At 41.2% G+C, this 13,026-nt stretch overlaps 1 protein-coding gene across 5 annotated transcripts in view; it reads right to left on the bottom strand.

Annotated features, from left to right (window-relative positions):
* TENM3 (teneurin transmembrane protein 3) overlaps window positions 1-13,026 on the bottom strand; it is a 1,574,093-nt gene that overhangs the window by 126,895 nt on the left and 1,434,172 nt on the right. For all 5 annotated transcript variants that reach the window (XM_057303360.1, XM_057303361.1, XM_057303359.1 and 2 more), the window contains one exon: window positions 5,142-5,264. In XM_057303360.1, coding sequence (XP_057159343.1) covers window positions 5,142-5,264 — 123 coding nt within the window. The remainder of the gene's footprint in view (window positions 1-5,141; window positions 5,265-13,026) is intronic.

Here is a 13,026-nt window from a genome sequence, read left to right as displayed (position 1 = left end):
GAAGCGACATCCTCAAGTGTCTACTATCGTAGGATGTGAGAAGGCTTATAACTTCTGTGTGGGTCTCTTGGAATGCTCCCTCTTGGGATACTTCTCTTCAGAAACAGCTGTTGTGCTCTGAGAAGCCCAAGCCACATGGAATGCTCTGGTCTGCAGCCACAGTTGAGCTCCAGCCAACACACAGCCCCAACTGCCAGCCATGGGAGTGAGCCATCTTGGACTTCCAGCTCAGTGGGGCTTTCAAACAGCCCCAGCTGACATCTGAAAGCAACTGCACCAAAACACCCAAGTACAAATACCAGAATTTCCCAGTCAATCTACGGAATCGGGAGAGGTGATACCAACTGTTCTCTTAAGCCACTGAATCTTGATGTGGCCTATTATGCAGTAATAAGAGAACCAAAGTAGTCGATGGGTTCAGTTTTAGACCCGTGACATTTGAGGTGCTTGGAAGATATCAAGGTGGAGAAGTTCCAAAGGGACTTGGATAGATTTTGCATAGTTGATGTCTGGAGCTCAGAGAGAGAGAAATATCTATACCGCACATATTGATCTGGGAGCATGTAGAACGTAACATAGCACATAGCATATAGAATGTGACAGAAGCCAGGAGAGCAGATAAGAGAACCCAGAGGAATCATATTCCAAAAAAGAGCAGAGTCCTGAGTCACGGCAATGTTGAGGGATCAGGCAGAGAAAGATGAGTGAACTCAACAAGCCGAGAAATCACTGCCAAAGAGTCAGGAAGAGAGCCAAGGTGAATGCAGTATCACAGAAGCTAAGAGAATAGAGCATTTCAATTAGGAGGGATAGATTCACTATTATACGCTACCAAGAACTCACATAGGATAAAGACGGAAGAGTATTCACTGATGCTACCGACTTAGCAACTGATAACCCTGGAAGCCATCAGTTTCAACGCATCGTGGTAGAGAACGGCCATGAGAAAGGAGTACATGGAAGGCGAAGACATGAGTATAGTCAATACAGGGGCTGCGCTCACGAAGCCTGGATGTGAAGGGAGAAGGGACAATTAGGGTAGAGCCGGAGTAGGGGGGACAGTCAAGGGTTTTTTGGCTTTTTTTTTAAACATTGAGGGGCCTCCGTACGTTCACATGTTGACGGAAGGTGTCAACAGTGGGCAAATTTGGAAGATACATCGAGGGCGCTCATGAAAGATTAGCCTTGAATACAGGGCAATGGGAGTGGAAGTGCAGGTCCAGATACGCAGAGGAATGGAGATTTGTTTATAAGAAATTAAGAGAACCTCCCGGGGAGGTTTCTATTTGTTGTTGAATAGAAGAGTCCATCTGTTGACAGAGCGGGGGTTCTGAGGACCGCAGGAAGATCTGGAACAATGGTAGACAAGTGTGGAGGGGAGACTGCAAGGGAAATGGAGTAGGGCAGCCAGACTGTTGGAGTCAGTGAGCCAGGAGATGGGTATTACGAGCCCCTCTTTACGTGTGAGGAAATTGAGGCTCCAAGAGGTTAAGTAACTTGCTCAAGGTTACAAAGTAAATAAATGAAGGAGCTAGGATGTGAATAGAGGCCCGTGTCATTCTCTCCAGTACATTAGGCTAAATGAAGTCCGTGGTCCAGGGGAGTAATTTTAGTTTCTGGAAGAGACTGGTATTAGAAGTGGAAAAGCCTCATTCTCACCTCTCCACTCCCACTGTCCACTTCCATGAGTTTTGCCTGAGACCCCACACTTCTGACCTCTCATCTCTAAAATTGGCAAAGACGGTCTCATGCAATACAATAAAAATTCTTCTTTTATACACTAAATACCACTTAGAAGCTTCCATTCAAAGGGGCTTACAAGCAAGCAGGGAGTTTCCTGAAGTCTTAACACCATGGCTGTTCCTTAGCATTGTATTTATATAAGAGTAAAATAGGACTGCATAAACAAAAGTATTGTATTTAGAAGCCGTGACTCAATCGTCTCATTATGTCTGGCACAGTTAATTCTCCTAGTGAGCTTTGTTCAGAATTCTAAGGCTCTCTTTAGGGTGGTAATCTAGAATTTCTAAAGAGATGATGTGATAGGCTTCTCTGGATAGTTTATAAAGCTGAGGTCGTGGACGACGGTGTATGGACAGTGCAGGGTCATCACAGAGTTAGTTTAAAAGCCATGATTTTCAGGTACCTCCTCTGTCTTGCAAATACAGTCCCCTCCTGACCCCCCCCACCAACCCCATGACTATAAGTATTTAAGAGATACATACCAAGAACCTTTACTTGGAAAAATAGAAATAAGAATTCCTTACAATTTATGGGGTTTTTTTTGGGGGGGTGCTATTTGAGAAATAATAAAGAAGACAAGTAACTACTAATTAGGTCCCACTTTGTGGACAGGGTCTGAGCCCAGAGATAGCCTTCCTTTCCATAAGGAGAAATTCCTATGAATCCCCGGTCCAGCTGGCGGGCTGGAGCATCAGTCTTTCTCCAGAGAACCTAACTCTTCCTGGGGCATCTGTTGCCTGTTCCTTATGTGGGGGCTTGTTTACAAGGCTAGGAAGAAGGTTCTTTGCTTACATGTGTATACAGTTCTACAGGCACACATCCACTGTCCCCAGTGCGTTCTATGATCACGTGGGGGGACTTCGGTCTCTCGTAAAGGAGGGGACTGTCAGAGCAGTGTCGCTGAAGCTGCGGACCACCGTCTTTTGTAAACTGTGAAATGTTGTGAGCGAGCGAGCACTTGTATAAATGGGAAACACAGGAGAGTAAGAAAGCCAGGGCACATGTCTCAAAATGAGGATAAGCACTATTATGGGAAACGTGTTTCAGATGGATATGTGCATGGGTCTGTGGATTTTGACATAATGTGGATTTCTTCCTGCAGTCAAGGAGAAGAGTTTAAAACTCTATAAGCTCTGCAGAATTTCTGAAGCCATATGTACATCATGTTCTTTCTTTCTTTCTTTCTTTTTTTAAGATTTTATTTATTTATTTGACAGAGAGAGAGAGAGAGAACAAGCAGGGGGAGCAGCAGAGGCAGAGGGAGAAGCAGGTTTCCCGCCTAGCAGGGAGCCTGGCGCCAGGCTTGATCCCAGGACCCCAGGATCATGACCTGAGCTGAAAGCAGACGCTTCACCAACTGAGCCACCCAGGCGCCCTTAAGATGTTCTTTCAAATGCCTGGAACTGCTACAATCCCAGACAGATTATTCCAGGGTCGTCCTAAATCCTTCTTGTAGGATCTGAACCATGAAGCACCTGGACCAAGGTTACAAAGTAAACAGGTGAGGAAGCTAGGATTTGAACAGAGGTTTATGTGAGCTGAGGAATGCGGCCGATTCAAGCAGAGGTCCTCCCTGGCAGAATACCAGGGGCCGGCACGAGGCTGGGGGAGCATTTCTCAATGCACAGCTCTCTTGGTATGACGCTGTTCGGGTATTGTGAAACTAATTAGCTGTGCTCTATTTTCATCTAAACCATGATAAAAGGTTAGGATGTTGTAAAAGAAAACATGTCTACAATAAGCCTTTCTCTTTTTAGTCTAATTTCTTGAGTCTAAAAGAAAGTTCCCTCCACGTGTGGTTAGTACGTGCCATCGGGCTCTTTTCATAGAAACCATCCGCTTTAGGAGACAGGCTACATTTTAATCTACAGAAACCCAAAATAGGGGCGCCTGGGTGGCTCAGTCGTTAAGCGTCTGCCTTCAGCTCAGGGCGTGATCCCAAAGTCCTGGGATCGAGCCCCACATCAGGCTCCTCCGCTAGGAGCCTGCTTCTTCCTCTCCCACTCCCCCTGCTTGTGTTCCCTCTCTCGCTGGCTGTCTCTATCTCTGTCAAATAAATAAATAAAATCTTAAAAAAAAAAAAAAGAAACCCAAAATAAACACTCTTAATTTCTGTGCAGTCACTTGAGCGGTTTGTCTCTGTGTCATCAGTGTATAAAAAATAAAACAATTGATTACTTAATTGCAATTTCCCCCACCTACAGTTGTCATTACTGATACGTCACCACTTACAGTTTCTTGGAACATGTGGAGCCTTATATCAAAAGGCTCCATACAGGTGTGGGCGAAGGGTATTTATTATTACCATGAAAATCTAACGTCTTATAAAATTCCTCAGGCTTCCTAAGAAGGAAGAGAATTGCCATAAAGTATTGTTGTTGAAATAAAACAGAAGATGAGAAAACAGAGAACAGAAAAATGATAAAGTCATTAGTCATGGTGAACGGGTACGTGTCAAATGGCAGCATATATGTAAATATGAATAAATATGGATTATGTCATCTGTAAATACACAATAGCTTCTTTCTAGTCTTGCAAAGAAACTAGCCCCATGCGGACGGACATAACTGATGCGGAATACAAATACACGAGAGAAGAAGGAACAAAGGGGGAAGAAAAGCGTAGGAAATGCTCAGAGGCAGACAATACGCTTATGTGACAAAAAAAAGTATCTTGATCCAACTTCTTTGAGTTATAAAGGATTATGACATTTTGCAAAAAGTCAGAGATTGCCAAGTGTCAAAATACACACACACACACACGTATCAAAATAATTGACAGGTACATATAATACAAATATACACATGTATATATACATTTTCCTGGGTGTTTATATGGAAAAATGAAAGACCACATTCTCGAACTTCTTAAATTCTGTTTTTAACTCAGAACCGAATGATCTGAAAGTCTATTAGCCCAAAGTGCAAACTTTTGAAGGTTTACAGAAAGGACAAGCAGAGCAAAGGTCAATAAATTATAATCCTTTAATGCGTCTTGTATTTGAAAGCTTTTATAACAAAATTAATATAGTATTCCAACTCCATATGCTAGTTGAATGAAAAAAAGCCTAATACACCCAAGATATAATATACAAGAAGATATAGTGAATTATAGCCTATTTACAGACTAAAAATAAGACAAAATACACACTTGCAGAGGGAAAGCTGGAAAAGCCTAGCCATCAAATCAGAAGGCAGAAAATCCCATTATTCCTCTAATAAAAATGTGAACTTCCAATCTTTCAAGTAAATGAATAAAAACCCCTCATTAAAAGATGACATCTGTATTTCTAAATGTTTTCCCTCTCCCAGATATAACTGGATGTGACATGGATAAAAATAAATTATGGAAAAGAGATGTTAAAAGAAACACACAAGACACATAATTCTTTCTCTTACCGTTGTCGCCGGAAGGTAATGATACCGTGTTTGTTGGCATAGCATCAGAATTCACTTTTCCATTCTCAAATGTGTCATTTTCAGTCTGCTGTAACTGCCAGTTGAGGCCAAAGAGATGCATTGCTGGGGGCAAAGAATACAAGTCGTTGAGAGGTCTGCTGTTTGCAGGCAGTATAGCAAATGGTAAACATGTTTAGAACAAGATTCATATGTAAAGTGAAAATTTCCAAGTTCTAAAATACCAAAGATAATTGCATTAGATTTCTAAATTAATTTCTAAAAATTAGAAAGGGAACGGTTCCTCGTCACAGAAATGCTGCACGATACCGGAACCAGGAGGCTCTCAGGAACGAATAATTACTTGTTCTGCTTGGCCTGAGTTCCACTCCTCACTGTCATTTAGGTAAGTGGCTGAATGCTCTGTAGCAGTGACGGCCAAATTTGCTTGACCTCAGGCCACTTGCACATGCGTACTACTTAGTTGCAACGTCTGTACATTCTCAAGAACCCTGACGCTGTTCATGTGGATTAAGGTACAAAGTAACGATTGGTCTCCCGGGTAAATCTGCTGCATCAGAATGGATTTAGATGCACAACACAGAGTAACATTTGAATATTCCAGATTTAAGACGAGTTTATGACATTCAATTCATCAACGGCACACGCTATGCGTCAGGTAATTTCATGCAGAGTTTCTGATGTGGGTGTGATAATCTTAGAAATTTATAAAAATCTTGTAAATGTGTTTACGAATTTTCTTTATTTGAAATATTTAGAAAATAGACAACTACAAGACTATACATTTATAAATGTAATACACTTTAAAATTTTTATATGATTTTTCTTAATTTATTTGAAATATTTACAAGAATATCACCACTGTAATATTGACCATTAACCCTCAACTAAACTTTCATTCGTGTTCCACAGAATACAGTTTCAGAATTCAGCCCGAAGGAGGCTAAACATGCCTTGAGAAACCCAGGGACGATCATATTACCTTATCGCAAATGATTTTTCTTGGACATCGTCTGGCATTTCAGCATACATATGGAATTTACCAGAGAGGTGAAGAAAGACATAGCGTTTAAGAAGTATTGTTAGAAACAGTGTGATGACCACCACTGGTAAAAGGCGAGCCCTTATTAAATATGAAATATACATAGGAACACAATTAATTTGGCAGCGTAAAGAACAGGGGCTTTAGATGGAGTTAGACTTTGCTTTAATCTTCCATTTAGGATTTAACCTTGGACAAATGATGGAATATTATTAACAATAGTTTTTACTTTTTTTAAATGTTTTTTTATTATATTATGTTTTTACTTAAAAAATGAGGTTGGTTAAACCGACCTTACTTAATTGATGTGACCTTTCTAGACAGGATAGGTCTGTGAGAGTATATTACAGACTGCTGGTACCTAGCAGGACTGTTCTTAGTACATAGGTACTTCATTTATTTATTCTGGACTCTAGATTACTGAACTATTTTTTTACAGATTTTATTTATTTATGAGAGACAGAGAGAGCGAGCGAGCGAGCGAGAGGGAGGCAGAGGGAGAAGTAGGCTCCCCATGGAACAGGGAGCCCAGCACAGGGCTCGATCCCAGGACCCTGAGCCGAAGGCAGACGCTTAACTGACCTAGCCACCCAGACGCCCCCAGATTACTGAACTATTTGAAGTCACCTGACCAGACCATGCTACCTCTCAATAAAGAGTTCCTTCTGTCTGTAATGCTCTTCATCCAGTGTAAAACACCCATTCATCGCTCAGATGGTAGGCACCAACTTTGTGGGGGAGCCTTTCCTGATTGGGTTAACTACGTCTCCCAAGACTGTTTTCATCACTTTTGTAACTCAATTACCATGTACGGTGCCCAGTACCTCGCAGGTCTTTAATAAGTGTCTGTGAAGTAAATGAAATCTATGCTCTGATGTTTTCAAATCTAAGAAAACACTGTTGTGGATAAAAATGTAGTAATTTAAGGGAAAAGTTAATAAATTTAAGACAAATAAGTAAATGGCCAAGAATAGAGTGTTCTATTATTAATAAATAATGACTGTATTAGCATAATAGTATAGGAAAAGCAGTTGAGCAAAAGTTCACTAGTATTCTATATAATTAACGTTTAAAAAAAAGATTCAGGGGCGCCTGGGTGGCACAGCGGTTAAGTGTCTGCCTTCGGCTCAGGGCGTGATCCCAGCGTTATGGGATCGAGCCCCACATCAGGCTCCTCCGCTGGGAGCCTGCTTCTTCCTCTCCCACTCCCCCTGCTTGTGTTCCCTCTCTCGCTGGCTGTCTCTATCTCTGTTGGATAAAAAAAAAAAAAAAAAAAAAAAAAGATTCAACAGTTTGAGGGACCTTTCACATTCTTTTGTTAACAACTCCTGATATAAAATTATGCTATAGTAAGAAACAGTAAACACAGATACAAACATAGCTACATCGACCCTGTGTCTTTTTTTTTTTTTTAAAGATTTTTTATTTATTTATGTGACAGAGAGACAGCCAGCGAGAGAGGGAACACAAGCAGGGGGAGTGGGAGAGGAAGAAGCAGGCTCCCAGCGAAGGAGCCTGATGTGGAGCTCGATCCCATAACGCCGGGATCACGCCCTGAGCCGAAGGCAGACGCTTAAGGACTGTGCTATCCAGGCGCCCCGACCCTGTCTCTTTTTAACCAATGTATATACTCCCCGTCTTAAATTATAATCTGGCAGCAATTCTTTTCAAGCTCTGGTTTTTTAAGGATTAAGATATAGGTTATAGAATCCTTGAATTCCCAAATTGTCAGCTTGTAAGGAGGGATAACTTCATACATCATTTTGCATTAAATTACATAGTGTTTGAGTGGCAAAATGTCAGGAGCTTTCTAAACATTTATCACTTCATACGTTTTTCAAGTTTTAGGTATTTCAGCAATTTTTGAATAAAATAATGGGAACTCGTTCTGCATACAGTGAAAGCTTTGACAGACATACTTTGGCATAGCGATGATAAATATTTCAAAAGGGTCAAAGTTTCTACACAAAATAATTTATCATCATTGTGAGCTTTTATGTAACATAAAATGTCTTCCCGAATGATAGATTTGCTTATATTATTGGTTTTAATAGACTTCGAAGAAGAGAGATAATCCACGGGATCCTGCACAGATGTCAAATGTTAGAAAGTAGTGTTATGTTTCTGTTTGGAGAGCTAGTTTATTTTATTTTTTATTTTATTTTTTTGCCAGATGGGCAATAGCTTTATTATATATTTTCTTCTTACAGTAAATCTCAATAAAATGAAATTCCAGTCTACTTAAGATGCTGTATAATGAGAACCATACCGAATAATAATACATCTTGTTTAACTTTACACTGAAAACAGAAACCGACAAGTTGTTCGGTCTTGGGATATTACGTACTTTGGAAATCTTGGTGTTTGGTATTTAGTAATGCTCTCGACACTCATTATGTGTAACTTGAGATGTTCCTACAAATACAGGGTGTTAGTAAAACTGACTCCACAAATGAGAGAGGGGGACGCGGAGGGAGGCAGCAAACTCATAAAAGTCAAAAATGCTAGAGAAATTATCAAGCACTTGCACAACAGCACTATATGGGAAGGTCTTGGCAGACACATAAGGGAAAATCAACAAAATAAAATAAAATACATATGTAAATACCGAAGGATGAGCCCAATTCTTCGACGCCCAAGTTGGAAAGCAGATTTGAACCCATGGGAGGGCCTGTGGCACCAGTACTCATGAAGGGTGAACATCGATCCTTGCTGTACGCACGACCTAGTGGGTTGGGGGCATAGCGTCAAGGAGTGTCTGGGAGCTCTGTGCCCTGAGTCCCTCACTGCCCTGGGCACATAGCTTAGGTGAGGAGTATCGACTGGTAGGAATGTTGTTCTTTGTATTGCTGTTAGAACATCAAGACGCAGCCTTTTTTTTTTTTTTTTTTAAAGAAAACATCCATTAAGCACTTACTATGTATCAAATAATGTCCAGTGCTTAGCACCTGCCCTATCTCATTTAATATTCACGAAGACTCCAATGAATACTTACTGTTATTACTTTGTTTTTCATTTTAAATCTAAGAATTGAGGCTTTTGGGGAGCTTAAGTTTCAAGCATGCAAACAGTAGACCTTGCCCTTCAACCCAGACCTTCTAATCACAAAGGGCTTTGCACGATACACCTGCCTGTTCTCCCAGGGGGCACTGGAATGTGAAAATCCATAGGGAAGGAAGTGAAATGTGCCTTCACTGAGGGCCACAGACTAGATAAGGTTTTTCTACCAGATCTAGAAAACGGAAGGCAGAGACAGTATTTGGTGGCAGAGGCTGGGCAAAGATTCTTCTAAGTAACATTTGTGTATTCCAGGCAAGAATCTTCAGTACAAGGACTTTATAGTAATATGATAATGATGAGAATTCACAACAGGCTATTTTCGTCAACTCTAACAGTATTTTTTTTTAAAGATTTAATTTATTAATTTGAGAGAGTGAGAGAGCGAGAGAGCAAGCACAAGCTGGAGGAGGAGCAGAGGGAGAGGGACAAGCAGACTCTGAGCATGGAGCCCGACGCGGGGCTGGATCTCACGATCCTGAGATCATGACCTGAGCCGAAACCAAGAGTTGGACGCTCAACCTACTGAGCCCCCCAGGCGCCCCTAAGAGTCTTTAAAACAACAATTCAAAAACTACATGTGAACACTAAATGTGTGTATTTTAAAGTTATAGAAAGCATTCATGTAGATTTAATCTTAAAGTATTTGTTTCTGATATCATGTTTCATAGTGTCATACTGTTATTTCCATGTATTTCTGGGTGATTTTAATGAGGGGTGGGGGCTGGATCCACATCTAAAATGTTATCCAAGGAAGAAGGGAATTTGTGAATGACAGCAAAAACATTGTATGTCTGCTCAAGTGTGTTCTTTACCTCTGAAAATACCTTGATGCCTATTATCTTGTTTTTATTTTTGTTTTTTAAGATTTATTTACTTATTTTAGAGAGCACAAGTGGGAGGGGGAGAGGGAGAGAGAATCTCAAGCACACTCTGCTCCTAGCACAGAGGCCGACGTGGGGCTCGATCTCATGACCCTGAGATCATGACCTGAGCGGAAACCAAGAGTCGGACGCTTAATTGACTGAGCCCCCCAGGCGCCCTGATGTCTATTATCTTCTAATAATGTACTGTAGGACAGGGGCCACCGTCCCTGCTGTATGAGTGAGACACAGGCTGAGGGCCGGTCAGTGACTTACCCGATGCCTTTTAAAAAGCTAGTGTGCAAAGACTACTCATGATACCAGATCTCTCGACCCGATTTCAGGATTCCCTTTCCTATACTGAGCTGTTGTCCTTCTCATCTCAATTGTTCTGAATCAAAATTTAAAGAAATTAAAAAATTTTTTAACACAAATTGTTGATTTATTTCTTTTTTTGACAGCAGCACATATAATCAGAAGTTGTCCATTTGTTGAAATGTGCTTCTAAATACAAGATGTTTACCCACTGAAAATGGCTGCATTTGGCAAAATCACTTGTTAAGTTCCTTGTTTGGAATTAGAAATGTATTTTCTTTACATTAAAAATCTTGGAAATGATGGTTCAGTCCCCAGTTGGTCTACAAAATTCTGTCTCTATATCCAACAGAAATATACATACACATAGCACCAACAAGCAGGAACGAGAATGTTCTCAGAAGCATTATTTGTAATAACCTCAAACTGGAAACCCAGATGTCTGCCAGCAGTAAAAAGGATAAACAAATTATAGTGTTTATCATATATCATACCATATCATTATAGTCAACCAAGGAATTCTACAGATCAACGTAAATGAATAAGGCATTGCCAGGAGCAATGACATGGATACGTCTCACGATCGCAGTGCTGAGCCAGAGAACCCATTCACAAAACACACAAATATTGTATAAGTCAATGTGTATAAAGTTCAAAAGCAGGTACAATTAACTGGTAGGAGGAACAGAAGTCACCAGAGTAATTACCTCTAGGGAGGGGGGCTAGGTAACGACCAGGAGAGGCCACAGGGGACTTCTGCAATGCTAGTAATATTTCCATTTTTCTATCTGGGCAGTGGTTCCACTGGTGTGTTCCCTTATGATCTGTATACTTTTCTAAATGTATGTTATTTAAAAGCCCATCTGACACATAGCATAACTAAAGGATGTGTATTCTCACCTTCCCTACACCCTTCCTGCGCGTGCTCGGCTCTATAAGGCCCCGAGGTGCTCCCCTCGGAAAGATAACTGTGTGGAATGGCAAGTGACTCCATCAGCCGGAGCTGGAGGGAAGGGCGAGGAAAGGCTTGCTTAGAGCAAGTCCTGAGGGTTAAACGGAAAGCAATCTGATTAAACAAATTCATGTACTAGGTTAATGACTACCAGCTCATGGCCTTCCCAGATTGATTTGTAGTTTACAAACATTATGGCGTGTCTAGGTGAGGATGTGGAGAAACGCAAGACTTGTGCCCTGGAGACGAGATTGTAAAGCGGTTCAACTGCTACGGAAAACACTACAGTGATTCCTCAAAAAAAAAAAATTTAAAACTGGAACTACTATACGACCCAGAATCCCACTTCTGGACGTACACGCCAAAGAACTGAAAGCAGGGTCTCAAAGAGGTATTTGCAAGTCCATGTGCATAGCAGCATTATTCAGAAGAGTCAAGAGGCAAAAGCACCCCGAATGTCCATCAACAGAAGAATGGATACAGAACGCAGACACAATGGAATAGTACTCAGTCTTAAGAAGGAAGGAAGCTTTGTCACAGGCTGTAAAAGGGACGAAACTTGAGGACATTATGTTAAGTGAAATAAGCCAGTCGCCAAAAGACAAATACGGTTTTGATTCCAGTCTCACCGGGTATCTAAAGTAGTTCAGATTCATAGAGGCAGAACGAATGGTGGTTACCAGCGGGTCAGGGTAAGGGGAAATGGGGAGTCGTTGTTTAAAAGGTGCAGAGTTTCAGTTTTGTAAGATGGAAATGTTCTGGAATCTGTTGCACAACCGTGTGAATATATCACAGGGTCTGTGAATGGGCCAGATGTGCTTGTCTACCCTTTAAATCATGCCCTGCTTTCACGCCTTTGCTCCTATCATTCCTGGCCCCAAGTCCTGTCTGATGACATCTCACCAATACCTCGAAGTCCGGTTGAAACGACGTTTGTTCACGAGGACTTCCTGGAACAAACAACTATCCTGTCCTACCACAGCACTTTGTAGTATTTTACCTAAAACATCCCACTTTTTGTCTGAATAAATTTTTTACTTTCTGCAGTTGTGAGGAGCGGGGAGTTGCAAGAGAAGCAGAAATGGCTCTTTGCAGTGAGAGGGTAAAACAGGCACGTCGAGGGGAAAAAGAGAGGAGTTTGGGAAGAATGGGAATAAATGATAGGATTTTAGCTATGAAAAAAAAGAGAGGATAGTTAAGGGAAAGGTTTAACATATAATTCAGCTTTCTCAATATTTTGCTGAAAGTTGATCTTAGAGGCTGGATCTCTGTAGCTGAACTGGTTCCTGAGAAACAGGGGTGACTAACAGAGCCCCTGAGACAGTAAGAGTAAGGAGAAGCTTTGGGGGCACCTTGTATAATTCCTCCCTTTTTCTCGGTCAGAATGCTTTTATTTATTTATTTTTAAAAAGATTTTATTTAAAAGGGGCGCCTGGGTGGCTCAGTTGTTAAGCGTCTGCCTTCGGCTCGGGGCGTGATCCTGGAGTTCTGGGATCGAGCCCCACGTCAGGCTCTTCCGCTGGGAGCCTGCTTCTTCCTCTCTCACTCCCCCTGCTTGTGTTCCCTCTCTTGCTGGCTGTCTCTCTCTCTGTCGAATAAATAAAATCTTTAAAAAAAAAAGATTTTATTTATTTATTT

This window comes from Ursus arctos, unplaced genomic scaffold (genome assembly GCF_023065955.2).
Source record: "Ursus arctos isolate Adak ecotype North America unplaced genomic scaffold, UrsArc2.0 scaffold_27, whole genome shotgun sequence".
Classification (NCBI taxonomy): Eukaryota; Metazoa; Chordata; class Mammalia; order Carnivora; family Ursidae; genus Ursus; species Ursus arctos.
Note: the sequence above shows the minus strand (reverse complement) of the source record. Positions and strands in the feature narration are given on the sequence as shown.